Source organism: Prionailurus bengalensis, chromosome C1 (genome assembly GCF_016509475.1).
Source record: "Prionailurus bengalensis isolate Pbe53 chromosome C1, Fcat_Pben_1.1_paternal_pri, whole genome shotgun sequence".
In the NCBI taxonomy this organism is placed as follows: domain Eukaryota; kingdom Metazoa; phylum Chordata; class Mammalia; order Carnivora; family Felidae; genus Prionailurus; species Prionailurus bengalensis.
Window position 1 is genome coordinate 216,265,549 of NC_057345.1, and position 19,954 is coordinate 216,285,502.

At 43.3% G+C, this 19,954-nt stretch overlaps 1 protein-coding gene across 4 annotated transcripts in view; it reads right to left on the reverse strand.

Moving 5' to 3' along the window:
- USP40 (ubiquitin specific peptidase 40) overlaps positions 1-19,954 on the reverse strand; it is an 87,826-nt gene that overhangs the window by 22,259 nt on the left and 45,613 nt on the right. For all 4 annotated transcript variants that reach the window (XM_043578213.1, XM_043578209.1, XM_043578210.1 and 1 more), the window contains 9 exons: positions 19,616-19,686; positions 18,577-18,896; positions 17,139-17,262; positions 15,639-15,696; positions 8,972-9,025; positions 8,164-8,252; positions 6,726-6,812; positions 1,776-1,812; positions 115-179 (listed from right to left, as the gene is read on the reverse strand). In XM_043578213.1, coding sequence (XP_043434148.1) covers positions 115-179; positions 1,776-1,812; positions 6,726-6,812; positions 8,164-8,252; positions 8,972-9,025; positions 15,639-15,696; positions 17,139-17,262; positions 18,577-18,896; positions 19,616-19,686 — 905 coding nt within the window. The remainder of the gene's footprint in view (positions 1-114; positions 180-1,775; positions 1,813-6,725; positions 6,813-8,163; positions 8,253-8,971; positions 9,026-15,638; positions 15,697-17,138; positions 17,263-18,576; positions 18,897-19,615; positions 19,687-19,954) is intronic.

Sequence of the window (19,954 nt, forward strand, 5' to 3'; positions counted from 1 at the left end):
AAAAAAAAGATTAAAGTTTTCTCTCGAATGTATTCATGAGGGGGATAGGTATCCTGCATGAAACACAAAATAAACAATCATTTTAAAGAACAAAATGTGTAGAAATAGTCTTACTTCTTCACATAAAGGCTCTCCCGCTTCATAGCACCAATCCATTTTCCGTAAATGCCACGTGTCTCCTGTGAAGGAATCAAAATCAGTATGAAAAAAAATGATGAGTATATTTTAAGAGTTTGTCAATGATGCCCCTTTTGGATAAATGAATATCAAATGAGATTTGGTCTACTAACTACTAACTAACTTTTAAAGTAAATGATCTCTTCCAGCCATGAAAAAAATTAAGTTGTTCCTCCAATCTGGTTAATTTGCTCTCCATCCCACTAAGATCTGCATACTTGTGAACAGAAATAACGCTTGCTGTGACTACACAATATTTACATTATACCTGTATTACTTACATGTCCACACCCATCACACACAAGTACACATATATGTACACGTATACCCAAGTACAGAATCTCTTCTAAAATCATTATGAAGTTGTTTTATTTCATGGTCTTGGTTGAAAGTATATGCTCGTGTCTCTTAGCAACTGATAACATGCACAAACTATTCCCATCCAGTTATCAGTTAATCTAACAAAAAAAGTGTTTTTGAAATAGCATTTTAATGAAGTTGTTGTAAATGAACACTTAAAAATGTAAAATATTCTTTAATTAGATTACTGGCTCTCGGTATGCTTCCTATATTGAGATGAAATGGGAAATTCTTTGAGGAGGAGAGGGAAGCTGAATAGAGCCAGAGCTGGAAATCCTGGTTATGAAAAAACAAACAAACGCACCAGCCATGTCTTGTGAGGAGTGAGCCACGCCACCCACCCAGAGAAGCTGCAGCCAAAGGAGGAAACCTGGATCTCCTACTTCACCTGCACAGGCCACAGGTTTGAGTCCTTACAATACTGTTCTTTGCAGACCCTCTCCTGCCATTAGTTCTAGTTTTAAATACCGTAAGAAAAACAGCAATATTTAACTTGATCCAAGTGTGTTTTAAAAACAACAAGCAAACACCACCAGGAAGCTGAAAGTGAACACCATTACTTCCAAGCATAACCTGGAAGGAAGAACTCGGGTTCTGTGGGCAGAGAGGCCCAGCTACTTGCCATGTGACTCTGAGTAAACCCTGCAGCCAGTCTCAGCCTCTGTCTGTCACCTGTGAGACGGGAACGGGCACTGTTCTTGCACAGGAGTGTAAGCTCCGAGGACAGGGCCCCTTGTGCAGGCCCGTCAGCTTCCCTCCCGGCTACCGGAACCACAGGTTACCCTCTGGTGAAGTCTGAGGACCACAAATGCTGTAAGAGCTGCGTGATGCCCCTGTGAGCTGGCTCGTGTGATTCCACCTAGGTACCTACTTCAAAGATTTATTTTCTTCATTTGTATTACATTCCCTAGTCTCTAGCACAAAAATCCTGGCATGAAGCACAATGCGCTGAAATTCTGAATCCATGACGTTAAAAAGAAAAAGAAAAAAAAAAACCCATCAGTGAAAAGCCTGGGTAATTCTGGAGGGCATAAATCCTAACTGTGCCAGTGTCTGCTAACCCACAGCCAGACTTCTTCGAGCTTGCAAATATGAACCAGGAGACTTCACTATGTACACACAGAGGTGTAAAGTGTAACAGACCTGGCCCAAAAATGTCTGAAAAGCTTTCATTAGGCTTGCAGGTAATTTATTCTAAGGATATAGATAAGACTGCATCATCGTGGTCTGTAACTTACCTGGTAGGCCAGACTTCTCCAGCATAAGCTTTAAACACTGTTAAAAAAACACACACACACACACAGACACACATAGAAAAACCATGTTCATTAGTTTTCTGTTTTTGAGTTACAGTACTGTGAGAGATACCCCTTTTGGACGCTGGGCCTATTTTATTACATTTAATAATTCCCGAAGAGATCAGAATGTACATAGCCACGGAGAGGATTTAAGCAAGCTCTGCTTCCTAAGAGCTGGAGCAAACCCAGGAGGGAAAAACAAGTTCCTAGTGTTTGCATCTGAGACTTAGATGCACCCAGGTCTATAGTGTGACCTTCTTCTGCTTGTGAGGACCAACACCACGGTTTTGACTGGATAGGATTAGACTGATTTCACAGATACACATTGAACTGAATCTTACAAAGAGAGATTAGTCTTTATGTAGCACTCAAGAAATACCACTGGTCATCTATAAACTCACAGAGAAAGATCTGTGCAGGTGGCGACCCCACAGCATGACGCAATAAGCGAGATGTGATTAATCCAAGTTTAAATAATAATAAAAAATAGAAACTCCCAACTTCCTGACGGAAAAAAACATTCTCAAATTAACTGAGAACAAAAGAGTAGATAAAACGTGATTTATACTACACCAGAGTGGAAGGAAGAATAAGGAATAAAAAAAAGAGCAAAGGATCAAAATATCCATTAACAGGGGAACATTTATTTATTTATTTATTTTTAATTTTTTTTTTCAACGTTTATTTATTTTTGGGACAGAGAGAGACAGAGCATGAACGGGGGAGGGGCAGAGAGAGAGGGAGACACAGAATCGGAAACAGGCTCCAGGCTCCGAGCCATCAGCCCAGAGCCGGACGCGGGGCTTGAACTCCCGGACCGCGAGATCGTGACCTGGCTGAAGTCGGACGCTTAACCCACTGCGCCACCCAGGCGCCCCAACAGGGGAACATTTAAATAAGCTATAAGAGGTCTTAAAACAGCTAAAAGGATACAGGAGATTTATATGCACTGGTCTTAAAAGATCTTTAAAATATCTGAAGTGAAAATTCTAGTATAATACATGCAGCGTGATCCCATTTATGATGTAAAAGAAACCATGTGAAGAAGCCCAGCCCCTCGTCTGTACATACACACACACACACACACACACACACACCTCCCCATGTTGGTCCGTGCATGTCCAAAGTCTGGAAGGACACACATTCACGGGTGTGGTCAGATCACACCTTCCCAAGACAATGGTGACTTCTGAGGGACCAGCACAGGCTGGTGACCAAGGAGGATCTTTAGCACTGCCCAACCCGCCCCCAGGGAGTCCCCGAGTAGTTGTAGGACTAAAAATAACAAAGACTTTTTAGAAAAGGAGGACAAAGAGAACACATCACATTAACACACAGGGAATGGGGCGAAGCTGCAAAGCAAACTGCGGTCTTCACAACGGGCATTATTTAAGAAACACAAACAGGGACGCCTGGGGGCTCAGAGTCTTGATTTCAGCTCAGGTCACGATCCCACGACCCTGCACCCTGAGCGTGCAGCTTGCCTGCTAGTCTCTCTCCCTCTCTCTCTGCCTCTCCCCAACCCACGTGCGCTGTGTGCACACTCAAAACAAAACAAAACAAAAAACCACCAAACAAACAAAAACACAAACAGCTAGACATCCACCTTAGCTGTGTTCTAAGGAGGGGAATGGCCGATGTAAAGGCCGTTTTGGGGAACAGCATGGAGGCCAATGTGGCTGAGCAGAGTGAACACTCAGGGCCTCTGGCCGTGGCTCTGAATGAGACAGGGAAGCACAGAAGGGCTTTGAGTACAGTAAAGGGATCACTCAACTCCTCTGTAGGAACAGACCCTGGGAAATGCAAGGCTGGAAAGACAAAGATCCATCAGGAAGCGGTTGGAATAATCCAGATGAGAGATGACCAAGGTGTGGCAGTGGAAGGAATGAGATATAGCCAGATCCTAGATAAATTTTGATGGTAGAACCAAAAAGACTTCCTGAAGACCCGGATGTGAAATAAAGAAAAGAATCAAGGACGACTCCAAGGTGTTTTGGCGCAAGCAAGTAGAAAAATGGAGTCGCTACCATCAACCGACAGAAGCTGGAAGGGTGACTGAGGCCAGGAGACAGGTGAGAGGACAGGTGTACAGAGCAGGGGTGTGGTGATCTGGGATGATGGTCAGACAAGCAGGCAGCAGCTTGGAGCTCTGAGGCGAGGTCCCCAAGCATGGAGCTCTGGGGCAAGGTCCAGTCTAGGAACTGAGTGCTGGGGTGCTGACGAGGGGAAAAAAGAGCATAGAGCAAACTGTGAAGGGGTAGGCCTGTGAGGCGAAGGAAACCCTGACGAGTTGTGCTCTCTTGAGGCCAGTGACAAAAGTGTTTCAAGGAACAGAGTCACTGGGGCGCCTGGGGGGCTCAGTCAGTTAAGTGTCTGACTCTTGATTTCGGCTCAGGTCACGGTCTCAAGGTTTGTGAAATCGAGCCCCACACCGGGCTCTATGCTGAGCATGGAGCCTGCTTGGGAATCTCTCTCTGTCCTTCCCCTGATCGTGCTCTCAGAATAAACAAACATTAAAGAAAAAACAGGAACAGAGAGGCATCAATCGTGTCAAAACGCCACGGAGAGCAGGAAGATGACAAGTGAGAACTGCTCCCCGGGCACAGCAACACAGAGGGAAGAAGTCTGACTGCAGCGGGTTCAACACAGCGGAAAGATACGCACATCACATCCCTACTTTGGAAAGTTCTGTGGTTTCTTTTCTTTGAAGTTAAAAAGAACCAAAAAGCTACACGGCAAATGAAAAACCAGGAAAATATTTACAGCAGGTAACAAAAGGTAACAAAAAATGTTCTGCCACGGACAATTTCAAACACGTGCAGGGGTGGTAAACACGAACCGCCCACACCCAGCCCCCGATCTCCATGCCTGCCCTGGCCCGGCTGGTGTGTCCATATTCCCCTCAGGTTCTTTGAAGCGAGAATGTCAGCCATCGTATCATTTATTAATATTCTGTACTCATCTCTAAAAGATGAACATTCTTTAAAAAAAACGTGAACCGAGAACAACTATGACATCTGAAAAACTTAGGAATTCCTTAATAACAAACACCCAGTTGGTGTTCACATTCCCCCGTTTTTTCCTTTTTTTAGTAATAAGCTCTATGCCCAACGTGGGGCAAGAGCTCATGACCCTGAGATCAGGAGTCGCATGCTCCACCGACAGCCAGCAGAGGCGTCCCTACGTTCCCTGAGTTTCTCTTAAACCGGGACTAAGTTTTAGTGGTTTGCCCTTGCTCCCCCTAAGTCTCCCGAGTCCCTTTTAACCTCATCCTGCCACCGATGTCATGAAGAGGAGTTTTCCACCTTGGGACTGTGCAGATGGTAGCCCTGCGGTGCGGGAACACATCCCTCTGTCCCCTTATTCCTTATACACTGCTCCTCAGACCTAAAAGCTCAGGTCCACTATTTTTTTCTGGTTGTTGTTGTTTTTTTCCAGAAGAGCATGGGTATCAATTTGGAACTTCTATAATGTCTAGGTTGTTAGCGGTCTTTCAGGATCATTGTTTAGATCCATTAATTCCCTAGGAGTTAAAAAAAACTGTGACAGTCTAAAATTCTTTCTTCATTTTATTAGTTGAGATAGGTCTATAAAAAAACCTTCTCATTACCTATTTGGTTACCCTGCAGTATTGTTTTCAAAAGAAAAAGGGGAAGAATGCTCGATCCCTTTCCTTATGGCTCACTCATGTCCACTCTGCGTAACCAATGAAGACGGTCTTTTTAGGATCATTCTCAACTCATGAATTTTATGTATGTGGTATGTGTACTCATCAGCTTTACGATTATTCCCACAAAAGCTCCAACGGTCTTATCTGTGACTAGCAGAAGCCTCTTCCAAGGTGGCCCTGGAACTTCTCTGCTGCTCCCAGCAGTCTTTGCTAGGTTACTGCTTCTGTGAGCACAAGACGTTCCAGGCTCACCAGACACGTTCCTGACCTAGATACAGAACCAATGGCTACTTCAAGAAGCCCTAATTCCTTCTAGTAGGAAATGGTATTTAGTAATTGCAATCTGGGCACTGGGGCTCACTCCCGCCTGGCCAGTCACTGTGTCTAAGCTGTTCTAGGGGACTGAGCTAGAAAAAAAAATTTAAAAAACACCAAGATCATTCTGTCTCTTCTGATCCAAATTCAGGAGTGCGGGCTCTATGCAACTACACCAATGTCATGTGTGTTTCCATTTTCCAACACCGAAAGTCCTAGTTCTTAGTGACACTAATACAATTCTTCGTTTGCTTTACCCTATACACACACACATTCATGAGTGTGCGTGTCATTATGTATGAATATAAGCTTAAAACACCAGTAGGAAATATGCCAAAATGTTAACATTAGTGAGATAAAGGATAATGAGGTTTTAATTTTTTCTTTTAATCCATTTCTACATAGCCCAGATTTTTTATTTTTATTTTTTTAAATTTACATCCAAGTTAGTTAGCATATAGTGCAACAATGATTTCAGAAGTAGATTTCTTAATGCCCTTTACCCATTTAGACCATCCCCCCTCCCACACCCCCTCCAGTAACCCTCTGTTGGTTCTCCATATTTAAGAGTCTCTTATGTTTTGTCCTCCTCCCTGTTTTTATATTATTTTTGCTTCCCTTATGTTCACCTGTTTTGTATCTTAAAGTCCTCCCAGATTTCTGTAATAAACAAGTACTGGTAATCAAAAAAGAAAAAAAATAATCATCTTATTTTAAAACTTTGGGTTGGCTCACCAATTTCCGAGTTCCCCAAATTACTCTTTTAATGCATGCACAAAATTCTTTAAAATCTATTATGTGAATCCTAACCTTAGGACCTCAAAACCCAAACACGGGTTCCCACAGCTCCCTAGACCAAACGCCCACAGACCTTTCCCCACGCCCAAAATAGTAAAATTACTTACATCTCTCACAGACATTGTTTCTTCTACGATGATCTCCATCTCTGTACCAGGCTGAACATCACTCCCCACAGTGAAAAACAGGAACAGCTAAGATCAATGAATGCGATTTAATCTAAATTTTAAAATTTTATACATGTGTTATTTTCTTCCAGAAAAGTCAAGCCAATGGCCCATGGAATTTTAATAAAAAACTCATATTGTATACAAATAAAGATGCAATTTAAACAATAATCTCAACCACCTAGAAACGTAAGATGCTCACACCATTGTTTTTACTCCTGTAGGTACTATTATGTCAATGTTTGTCTGTCACAGGTATTATTTATTTCACTATGATCTTCACTTCTTTCTCAGTCACTCCTCAAAAGGATTTGCTACACACTGTAAGCATTAGCTGGGTTTTTTCTCTGTCATTTGGTTGTGATCTTATTTTCTGTCCAGGGAATCTGATCTGTCAGTTCATTTCCTTTCAGACTCAATCTTAGCTGTCACATTCCCCCGCCACAAGCCTGTCATGCACTCCGACGTGCTAAAGTTCACGGTAGGAACGAATTAAAGAGGAGGGAGCTGGGACACTAATGAAGTGGCTCCAGGAACCACAGGGATCCTGACAGGAGTCTAGCTTCCCTGGATACAGAGTCTTAACAGTAAGGACACTGGCTTTTGGATGGTAATAAAAGTTTATTAAAAAAGGTAGGGCTTCTCACAAAGGTCGACCTAATATCTTACACAGAAAATGAATACTGATTAAAAAGAGAACTGCTACGAGACTATTAGACTCCTGCAGAGAGTAACTCGGGGCAAGGTCAATACGCTGTTTTCATTCAATCTAAGAAGCCGTGGCGATTACTCATTACTTTCTGTACCTCTAACAGAGAAACAGTGTCAGAAGCAATCACAGGTGCTACAGATTGTGAGATGGATCCTAATCTCACGGATGTCAAAATGCGGGGGGAGAAGGGTGCATTTTAGATTCAAATAGGTGGCCACTCAACTTTAGATGCCCCCCTTAACACAAAATTTCCACAGAAAAAGAACTTTATGAATATATTCTGACAGGATATTCTTGATTTAAACACGAAGAACCATATGGATGTATGCCTAACATAAAAGGTACCATTTAAGAAAGAAACTTCTATGAAAACCAATTACTGCTGTAGTTAAGGTAAGAATTATGAAATTAAGAACTTCTGGGAATGCCTGGGTGGCTCAGTCAGTTAAGTGTCCGACTTCGGCTCACGTCATGATCTCGTGGTTCTTGGGTTCGAGCCCCGCGTCGGGCTCTGTGCTGACAGTTTAGAGACTGGAGCCTGCTTCAGATTCTGTATCTGCCTCTCTGCCCCTCCCTTGCACACGCTCGCTTGCTCTCTCTCTCAAAAACAAATAAACTTTAAAAACAGAAAAAGAACTTCTGACTCTGGGAAGGCTGATTCTGTACCTGGGAGGGAGTTGGTGCTTTTCCAGGACACAGTCCCAATGAACTGCCCATCTTCAGTTCCGCTTCCTTCACGGTGTAGCTGTCTGGCACTACAAAGAATGTGGATAACATGATGAGTGTTATGAATTCCTACCTCTCTGGGCAAAATAACATACTGAAATCAGTATTTCTTTGCAAATCAACAGTGCCAAGAAAGAAAAAAAATGAAGTGCACTCCATGCAAAGAGATTACCTATACGATAGTTAAGTTTGATTTTCAATTTCCACACTCTAGAGTTATCTGTACAACAATGCTAAGAGATAAGAGGCAGCTATCTATAAGCCACTGTTTACACGGATTCAAAGCGAGATATTCCCCACTGATTCATGAGTGATGGACCAGCCTCTTCCACATTTAAAGCTGCTGTAGTGACCGCCATTGATTATTTAAGTCGAATGACAAGGTGCATTACAGAGGCGAGAGCAAAAACTGTTTCACAACTGCTCTCACGATAAAATGAGCAACACAAATAAAACACTTTGACAATAAATCTAGAAAGATAGGACTCGATCAAAACAACAGCCTAAAATGAGGATCAGCTTATCAGAAAGGCAGGCGTTTTCCTTTAGACGACACAAGTGTCTGAATTTCTGGTTAAGATTTTCTGTAATACGTGAAGATGGCACTGGGACCATAAAATGTCCTAAAAATTAGTTTCCAAAAGGTAAATTTAAGGATGTTAAGCACTGGAAGCATTACCGGAAGTTAAGTGTTAAGAAGGACCAATGGCACAAGTGTGCGTAGGTTCTGAAGGCTCCCGCGATTTACCTGGACAGAGAAGCTTCCCGTTTCTACCAATAGGTCTCAAACAGCTGTTCTCAGCTAAAAATAAAAAGAAGCTGGTTAGTGCACCAAACCAAACTAAGGAGAGATGCTCTACTGTGTTAATTAGCAGAAAGGTACAATGAGCTACAAGACAAAACCCCCCAAGTACAGGCAGCGTTCACTTCGCGGGAGCGAGCACCAAGGGAGTGCCGGTCAAGCTGAAACAGCGCAAAGCCAGCCTAGTAGCCATGAGGGCCACTGCAGACGTCCTGTGACCTTTCAGCACTGTCGTTTAAAAAACATTTAAAGGGGTGCCTGGGTGGCTCAGTCGGTTAAGCGTCCGACTTTGGCTCAGGTCACGATCTCACTGTTCGTGAGTTCGAGCCCCGCGTCGGGCTCTGTGCTTACTGCTCAGAACCTGGAGCCTGTTTCAGATTCTGTGTCTCCCTCTCTCTCTGACCCTCCCCTGTTCATGCTCTATCTCCCTGTCTCAAAAATAAATAAAACGTTAAAAAAATTTAAAAGAAAAAACAAACAAAAAACAAAAAACATTTAAATCTCTGTTGGTTATGAATGTATAGTGAAATTAAAACAAATAGTAAAACTAATATTTAAAACACTAGAGAGGGGCGCCTGGGTGGCGCAGTCCGTTAAGCCTCCGACTTCAGCCAGGTCACGATCTCGCGGTCCGTGAGTTCGAGCCCCGCGTCAGGCTCTGGGCTGATGGCTCGGAGCCTGGAGCCTGTTTCCGATTCTGTGTCTCCCTCTCTCTCTGCCCCTCCCCCGTTCATGCTCTGTCTCTCTCTGTCCCAAAAACAAATAAATTTTTAAAAAAAAAAATAAAACACTAGAGACCCTGAGAATACTTTTTTTTTTTTTTTTTTTTTTTGTAAAAAACATAGCAAGACGAGTTTACACAGGGCTCTCTTCTTCTCAGAGAGCTTACAATCCGGAGGGGGCATCTGGTCTATCCCCTGGCAAACGTTCATAATCTAAGTTGGATCTGCTTCCAAAATTTCCTACGTTGTGCTCAACCTCATGAAGTCCTCCAGGAGCTCCTTTTTTTTTTTTTTTTTGAAGTTTTTTATCTATTGATTTTGAGAGAGAGAGCCTGAGTGAGGGAGGGGCAGAGAAAGAGGAGACGGTGAGAATCCCATGGCACTGGCAGTGCAGAGCCCGATGAGGGACTTGAACTCACAAACCGTGGGATCATGATGTGAGCCAAAATCCAGAGGTGGCCGGTTAAACAACTGAGGTGCCCCTCCAGGAGCTCCTTTAACGTGAGGTTCTCTGCCAGCGCCACGTCCTCTGGAATGTCGCCATCCTTTCTGTCACAACCACTTTCCTCACATTCATTCACGTCCTCTGGCTGCACATCTGGTCTCTAGAGCTGCGCAGTGCCATCGTGCCCACGGTTAGCTACTGCTATCCCTCTGTGTACCTTCTTGGCTGCACCCTCATTTTGTGGAGCGATCGGTTAGCCATTACTGCAGAAAGCGCGCAGGTCGCCACAGAAGGGGGGACAGATCGCACGCTGTGCTGCGGTAAGATGAATCCCTGATCATGAGGCACGTCTGCTGTTTAGGCAGTGATCTGTGCAATGAAGGGCGAGTACCCAGTTCGTACTTCATGCAATTACTCAGTTAATGTCCAGTGTAGCTGGCATTTGAACCATGTTGCCGGGTGGCTGATGTTACGTAATGAGCCACGGTAACTGACACTCGTGCCCACTGCCTACGTGTAAAATACATTAAGTGACTTTTATGCTTATTAAACGGATGAGGCCCCTACTTTTGTGGGGGTGAGGATTCCTGCTTTGTGGGGAGGAGCCCACCAGGTTTTGAGTCCAGACAGAATTCTTAAATGGCCAGATGTGAGTAGGGGGCTGGGAGGATAAGAACAGCATGGGCCTTCCCAGTTCACACTCTGCCAGACCACAGCAAATCTCTGAAATTCTGGAGTTCTCCATGTTACACGGTGGTAGTATGAAGCTAGCCAACAATTCTAACACAAGTTTCTTGACAACTGAAACAGCTTATGGAGAGTTCTTCAACTTAAAAACATGCATTTTAAATACCACCTCCTTAAAATAGTCCCATTTGATTCCACGAGCTGCATCGCCTATGTGCCAGACCCGCTCTAGAAGCGGACGGTGCGGCGGGAAGCGGAACAGCTATGGAGCCTGTGCTCAGAGGCTCGGCTGCCGGGGAAAGGGGTGCAGGTAGGGCCTCAGCGCTACAAGGGAGGTACGGGGTATCAGGACAAAACAGACAGCAGTGCAGACCGCGTGTTCCGGGATGACGGGAAGTAACATTTCTGCTGGGGTAACTGAGTGAAGTGAGTGAAGAGGAGGGAAGGGGACAGAGCTGAGGGAGGAGACAGCCCTGAGAAGTTGGGTGAGGTGCGGCACAGCTGGCGCACTGGAAACCCAGAAAGCCAGCACGGGGAGTGTGTTGTGAATAAGCAGAGGAGGGGACCAGAAAGAAGTCGGAGGCCGCGGTCAGAGGAGGCCAGGTCTTGGAGGAGAGGGCGGGGAAGGAGGCTCCAGAGAGCTGGGCGGAGAGTGATACGATCGGATTCGCATCCACTTAAGAAGATCACTTGCTCAATGGAGAACGGCTTGGAGGGGAGCAAGAGTGAAGGAAGGGAGGCCGGTTTCACGGAAGAGGGTGAAGTATTCATTTTAATAAACCAAATGCTTTCAATGTGAGGTGCAGGTTACAATAAAACACATCCAGTTTACGTGTACAAAGAGTCTGATTTAAACAGTGAGCAACCACCTGCAAACGGAGCTAGATCAGCCACATCCCTCAAATCCCTCATGTTACCTTGCAGTCAACCTCCACCCCCAATCCGATTTTCCATCCCTGTAACTACAGCTTAGGTTTTCTTTTTTGAAAACTTCATGTAAATGGAAGCGTAAGAATACGAACTCTTCCGTGCCTAGTTTCTGCTCTGCACTCCGAGAGTCTACATGTTTCGCAGGTGGTGGTTGTTTGCGGCTCTTACTGATGAACAGCATCCCTCTAGAAGGCTACACCGTAGTGAGCTCACCCGTTCACGGGCGCGTGGGCTTCTGGACAGTATCCCGTTTTCGTTACGAACACTGTATAGTGTTTGTAAGGATAGGTTTGAGTTCTCTTGGGTAAGCATCTAGGACGGGTAAGTGAACGTTCAAACTCATACTAAGCGGACTCTCTACCAAAGTGGCTACCGCTTTACACCCCCACCAGCACCAAGCGGGGGCTGCACAAGCCCCACATCTTCGCCAACACCGGGTTTGCCAGTGACCGTAAGCATCCCGCTGGGTGTGCGGTGCTGTGTTGTCACGGTTGCAGTCTGATGGCTGATGACACCGAGCATCCTTCCCCGGGCTTCCTGGTCATCCACAGAGAGACGTGCTTTTATAAAGCGTCCTCCCAATGTGGGGTTGGGCTGTCTTCTGATTACGGTACAAGCACATTTTATGTGACCTGGATGCAAGTCTATTGTCCAATCTATTGTCCAATGTGTGTTACACAAATTGTTTTCCTCGCAGTTTGTGGCCTGTCTTTTCAAATGTCTTTTTTTTTTTTTAATTTTTTTTTTCAACGTTTATTTATTTTTGGGACAGAGAGAGACAGAGCATGAACGGGGGAGGAGCAGAGAGAGAGGGAGACACAGAATCGGAAACAGGCTCCAGGCTCCGAGCCATCAGCCCAGAGCCCGACGCGGGGCTCGAACTCACGGACCGCGAGATCGTGACCTGGCTGAAGTCGGACGCTTAACCGACTACGCCACCCAGGCGCCCCTCAAATGTCTTTTAAATACAGAGGTTTTAAGTTTTAATGTTGCCAATTTGTTAGTTTTTTTCTTTTATGGTTTGTGCCTCTTGAGTCCTGATTTAAAAAAATCTTTTCCTTATGATAAAGTAACAAAGATTTTCTCATAAGTTCTCTCCTAGAAATTGTATAGAAATGGTTTCAACATTTATGTCTATGATCCACTTAGAGTTAGTATTTTACATGATATAAGGCAAAGCTAGAGTATCCAGCACCTTACCTTGAAAATATACTCGTTTTCCCCAGGGAAACACTTTTGCTCTTTTGTTAAAAGTCAACGGATTAGGGGTGCCTGGGTGGCTCAGTCAGTTAAGCATGCAACTTTGGCTCAGGTCATGATCTCGTGGTTCCTGAGTTCAAGCCCCACGTCAGGCTCTGTGCTGACAGCTCGGGGCCTGGAGCCTGCTTCCGATTCTGTGTCTCCCTCTCTCTCTGCCCTCCCCCCTCATGCTCTCAAAAATAAACATTAAAAAAAAAAAGTTAACGGACTATACATATTTGTACCTATTTCTGGATTCTCAATGTGGTCCCAATATAAATATTTTAAGTTCAAAACCACATACAGTCTCTATTCCACATTCTTCTTGAAAGAGTCCTTTAAAAGTATGACAATTATTCTCGGCTCACTGACTGCAAAGAAACAGGTTACAGGCTTAGGCAGCTTGCTGCCCTATGTTTACTCCTATGCCAGCACCCACTGTCTTGATGCCTACAACTTCGGGCTGAATCTCGAAATCAGACAGGGTAACTCTTCCAACTCTGTTCCCCACCCCCACCCCCAAACTGTCAGGATCCTCTAGGTTCTTTGCACTTCCGTGTAAATTGAATCAGCCTGTCTATTTCGACACACACACATACACAAGCAAAACCCAAGAGCATTTTGAGTGAGGAGGATGCATTCAATCTACAAATCGATTTTGGGAGAATTCACCTCTTAACAATGTCGTCTTTTCTGATCCAAGAACACGATACAGTGCTCCGCTTATTTAGGTGTTGTTTGACTTTTCACAACAAAATTTTTTTGTCGTAAGTATATATATACGTCTTGCACATATTTCGTTAAATTTATCCCCAAGTTTATCATGATATCTCATGCTATTGTAAATGTCTTCTTAATCTCATTTTCCATTTTTTTTGTTGCTAGTAAACAAACAACGGACTTTTGTGTATTAATTCTGACTTCTTGCTAAGCTTGCTAATTTTAGTACCTTTTTAGTAGAACCCTTTAGATAGACAGTAGGCACATCAAAAGTGCTCACAACTGCTGCATTAGGAAAATCAATTAAACACAATGACAGCAATTCATATCCACTAGAATGACTATAATCAAAAAGATACTTACAAACACTGGCAAGGATATGGACAAACAGCAATGCTGATACATTGCCAGTGGGGATGTAAATGTCAGCCACTTTGGAAAGTAGTATGGCAGTTTCTTATAAAGTTAAACATACATTTGCCATATGACCCGGCAGTTACAATCCTATATACCTACCCAAGAGAACTGAAAACATGTCCACACAGAGACTTGGATGTAAATGTGTACAGTGGCATTATTCATAAAACCCTAAAACTAGAAACAATGCAAATGTATATCAACTGGTAGATGAATAAGCAAAACGTGATCCATCTGTACCACTGAGTATTTAGTCAGGCAATAAAGGAACACACTTCTGGTACATGCTAAATCATGGATAAACCTCAAAAATGGTATGCTACGTGAAAGAAGTCAGACACAAGGGACTACAAACCATATGTCTCTGTAAGTCTACAGAGACAGGAAGTAGACGAACGGCTGTCGGGGTTTGGAATGCAAAAGGTGCATGAGGGATCTTTTTTTAAGTTTATTTATTTTGAGAGAGAGAGAGAGAGAGAGAGAGAGAGCGAGCGAGCAAGAGTAGGGTAGGGGCAGAGAGAGGCAGGGAGAGAGAATTCCAAGCAGGCTCCACACCATCAGCACAAAGCCCAATGCAGGGCTCGAACCCACGAACTGTGAGATTATGACCTGAGCCGAAATCAAGAGTCGGATGGTTAACCAACTGAGCCACCCAGGCACCTGGCATAAGGGATCTTTTTGGAGCAATGAAATGTTTGGAAACTGGACTGTGCTGATGGCTGTACAACTCCATACATTTACTAATCATCGCTGACACTTAAAATGCATATTTCATAGGATGTAAATTATACCTCGATAAAGCTGTTAAAGAAAACCTAATACTGAGTGAAGAGTGGGTTTCAGAATGTTATATTCAGTATGACAGAATTAATTTAAATGTGAAAATACACACATACATCTCTATGTGGAAGCATAATATAGAAGTACAATACGAACACATACACTAGACACACACCCAAATCAGATACACTGGTTGCATCTGGGGAGGGAGAGGGACTAGGTCTGAGGAGCAGGACACAGAGAATTTTAACTGTATTTGCAATGTTTCAAACAACAATAAACACATGACAAAATGTTAACAATTGTCCATTTTGTGTGGTAGGTGCATGAATTTTCCCTGTTACTTATTTGAGACAGAGACAGAGACAGAGACAGAGACAGAGAGAGAGAGAGAGAGAGAGAGAGAGAGAAAGAGAACATGCACGAGCTGGGGGAAGGGGCCAAGAGAGAGAATCTTAGGCAGGCTCTATGCTCAGCGCGGAGCCCAATGCAGAGCTTGATCCCACGACCCTGGGATCGCGACCTGACCCAAAATCAAGAGTCAGACGGTCAACTGACTGGGGCCATCCAGGCACTCCTGAATTACTTTTTGTATTCCCACAGTTTTTTCAACCAAAAATCAAAACAAAACTAAATTAAACCCCAAAACCCGAAAGCAAACGTAAATGATTACCTAGTTCCTTCATTAATTTTAATTCCTTTATGGCTTTAATTCGAATCTCATACACCACCTAAAATAGAGAAATGAACTAGTGACTCTGCAGGAGAACAACGGGAGGGGACAGCATGAGGTCATCAGTGTGCACGTAAACAGGTTAGCTGCCTTACCAGTTACTGGACAGGGTTTCGGCCTACTTGAAAAAAGATTTTTTTTTTTCTATCCCTGAAATTCATTTTCTATCTTCTACCAAGTTAAAAATAAAAACTCAGATCTTAATAGTTAAGATTTTACCAAACTGATGTTAACTGGAGCAGAAAGAAGACACTTATGGAAAAACTTAAAGCAATTCTAGCTACAAAGGCAAAAAGCTGAAAACCCACTAACCTTTTTAATGAGAGCAAACAAAAGAAAACAAAGTTAATGGTATTTGTTTATGTTAAGAATGACGAATTCAGGGCCAATGAGCATAGAAAATATAAAAATGTACAATGCTAATCCAAGGGCACTATTTAAATCTGTTTAAATCATTTTATCTATATTGTTTTTTTTTTTTCCTTTTTGGTTTAGGCTAATTGCCTCTAGGGCATAAAACTGGAAATTCAGCGGTAAAGTGATGTCAGCGATCACGGACAGGATCCTCCCAGCAGCGCCCCAGAAGGTGCCAAGAAGGGACAAGGACTGAGTAACCAGGACTCCCCAAAGTCCTCACTTAGGGTCAGGATGGCAGGTCTCTCGAGCTTCAGGGCACCAGCCTTGTACTGTCCCCTCTACTGTACCAACAAATATTAATGCACCGTAAGAAATTAGAGTATTTAAAGAAAACATTCTAACAGGTTTCTTTTGATGTTATAGATAAAAAAACCTCAATGAACTGAGAATATGTGAACATAAAAAGAGGTTTCCTGGAATGATGTTTAAGGAAATGAGGGTCACGGTCTTCAAGTGGAAAAGTGAAGAATCACTTTTAAGAGCAGCTGGCTTTATACAGAGCACGGAGTATAATGTAGAGCAAATGAAGATCAACAACAACACAACACAAAAGTAAAACATATATGCCTGGTTTAAAAAATAGAGAAACGGTCGTAGGAAAACAACATTTTATATTTATCGAAGCCAGCAGATTCCATGAACTAATTAAATAGGCAAATCCTATATTCTAACTCCAGCCTCTAGAGGGAAAAAACGGCCCATATTTTCTTGAAATAAATATGCCACTGACACAGGTAAACGAGCAGTAATCAAATGTTAGTAATAAAATTTTTATGTCCTCCCCTCTCCCTTTTTTTTATTAAAGTAGGCTCAACGCCCAACATGGGAGTTTGAACCCATGACCCTGAGATCGTGAGTCGCATGCTCTACTGACTGAGCCAACCGGGTGCCCCCAAAAGTTGATTTCTTTAGATCTAGAAGCCCACTGAGACAACTGTCCTGAAGACTTTGGGTACTGCTTTCCATGTCAAATTCTGTCCGACTAGAAAACCGTCCTCCAAACTTGAGGTGTAACCTACTCACTGTGTTCACAGTTGCTGATATTTTAACTTGCTTCTCCTCAGACTCCACCTCGCATAAATTTTGAACTTGGAGCCAGCTGGTCTCACTCGCACCAGTGAACCATTTCCCTTGTCTGAGCAGCAAACTGTAGGGAAAAAGACATTAAAAAAATGGGTTTTTACACAGCACTTCTACAGATCAGAAAGGATCGGAAAATTAACACTTTTCCTTATGCGCTATTTCCAAAATTCTGCAGGCATCTCTGACGTGACTGACTGCAGGTAACCAGGGCGTACGGAGCTGGCTTTAAGAAAGCTTCTTAAAGCTTTTTTTATGCTTTTTTATGCTTCTAGGGCAGCGTTAGGCAGTAGGTCTACAGGGCCTGTATTCAGGACTCCAACTATTCTTTGGCTCATACAAATAACCTGGTGCCACGTTTTTCGTCTTGTGTGTTGCCACCGTTTTCAAAGAGAAGTGTCAGAGCGCTTAGATCTGCACCTGGAACCACCAGGGAAGCCGGCCCAGGGCACGGAGGCTCGGTCTTCGCTTCTCCGTTCCCCAAGTCCTAACACACATATGTTATTTTTTATAAAGGAACGTACAATAAACTTTTAAGTTAAATCAACAAAGTGCGGAAATAAATGCCTGGAAAACACTCGTCCCAAAGAGCGGTAGTAATAGATGTGATACAAAATACAAGCGGTTCTGAGTGCCCTATGTCACGGCCACCATTACTGACAATACGGAGCCTGTAAAGTAAGCATATTCGCGGCACTGGTCAAGGAGCGAACTCATTTGTTGATGGCAACCTCAAGTCCTCAGTAGACGGAAAGCTGGTGGGTAACGGTGAAGGACGCATTGACCACGAAAAAGCACCACAACGGACGTGGGTGACAAGCGGAGAGACGCGGCACTTTGGAGCATCCGTGTGACTCATGGGGACCGAAGTTATAATTCCCGACATTAAGTGCCATATCTGGGCAGATGGGAGGGTCTCAGGAGTCAGAAAAAGGATTGTGATGAAAACTGGAGTTGCCTTCTGGGAATCTTGTGACAAAATGGACAAATTTAGCTGTATCTTAATATCCTCCTCATGAAAAAATTCAGGAACTTTGTGAGAATGCGCCTTCGGTTTTGTAGTGAGTGCTAATCAGAACTGATTTGTGAAGATTCTGCTTTATAAAAAACCAGACTATATCTCATCTACACCTATATTATCGACCATACTTACTGGAAAAATTAAAAAAAAAAAACAACAACCCATTTCAGTATCATCTTCCCTCCAAGCTGCCTAACCCAGAACACTCCTGTATACAGTGCACAGAACACGATGTTTAGAAACAAAAGGAAAATACTGAACTCTTACCATTATTAAAATAAAGCTTTAGACTTCTAAGAGATAGAAAAACTATAATTAAAATTTCTTAAAAAGGAATTCTCTTATGTTTCAGCAAGCTACCTCCTATCATCTTTAGACTCCTGAACGAGAACCGAGCTCCCGTTCCCGAGGCCCTGTTCTCTGAACGTCTTCTTCAGATCTTCCTCGGGAATGGCGACCCAGTTCTCTTCCCCGACAGAGTCGGTGGTGCTGACGAAGAGGACGGCTACGGGCATTGCCAAGGCTGTGAGCACAGCCCGCACTTCTGCATTGGATGGGAACACACGTGGGGCCTCTACCAACTGCTGACACTTTTCCCCCTGGCTGCTTGCTGCGAGATGAAGAACATTTATGAGCACAGGCTCACAGTCGCTACCGGTTGGAATGTGGATGCCACCAACCTACGATGACAGCAAGACAAGTGTTAGTATAGTTTCTATCTGCCACGATCAAGCCAACAGAACAACACAGTAAAAGACTACTCTTGAAGAATTCTCATTCTTTTTCTTTTCAAGTGAAATACAGTTTTCACAAATGTCTTATATATATCAGAAGAACAACTCTAGATTTTCCATTGAAACTTTCTCTTAGCCATTTTTTACTTTCTAGGAGAGAAATCTGGAGTGGAGACAGAGATGGATGAGTCCCCAGTAGTGGTAATAAAGCCTTGGGGAAAAAACAACAACAGAAAAAGAGCCTTGGAAATACAGGAGATGAACCAAGGGCAGTCCACCAAGTGGGTGAGACGCTCCTTGCCCCTTTCCTGACTTAGAAAACTCACTCTGCTCTTGTAGGTAACTCCTAGAACTCAGTGTAAGTATTTGCCCCCTTCTGAACTCCCTCAGGGAATATGCACAGATCCCTACTTCAGCACCCGGATCAGTACAATTATTTACACGGAACGCATGAAGGACTATTTACTTTTGAATGGAGCATCTGGTTCGATGGCACTCAATAAACGTCTCTTTAGCATATAACTAACACTGATTATACCTACAATTTATGAGACATTTCAGACTTTTTCTAAAATCTAGCTGCCTTCACGTATGCTGAATAAAGTTTTATTCAACAACTGAAAAAAACAGAACCATCACAAATATTTCTTCAATGTGTTTTTTACCTCCACCCCATTCCATACAAAGATGTCTTCCCCATCCTCAATTTCCATTTCACACAGTGTCAGGTTATCTCCTAGGAAGAAGAGGCCATCAGTGAGACCATCTGTCATGATCACCAAAGACAACCGAACAAAAACAAAAACCTGAGACACTTAAATATTTGTTTGAAAAAGCATTCTCATAAAGGAAAATTAAGGAAAAGGCAGTCATAATATTATACTGGTATTATTTACTGTTACTCTTATCTTAAATTTTTTTAAACATTTATTCATTTTTGAGACAAAGACACATAGCACAAGCAGGGGAGGGGCAGAGAGAGGGAGAGGCACAGAATCTGAAGC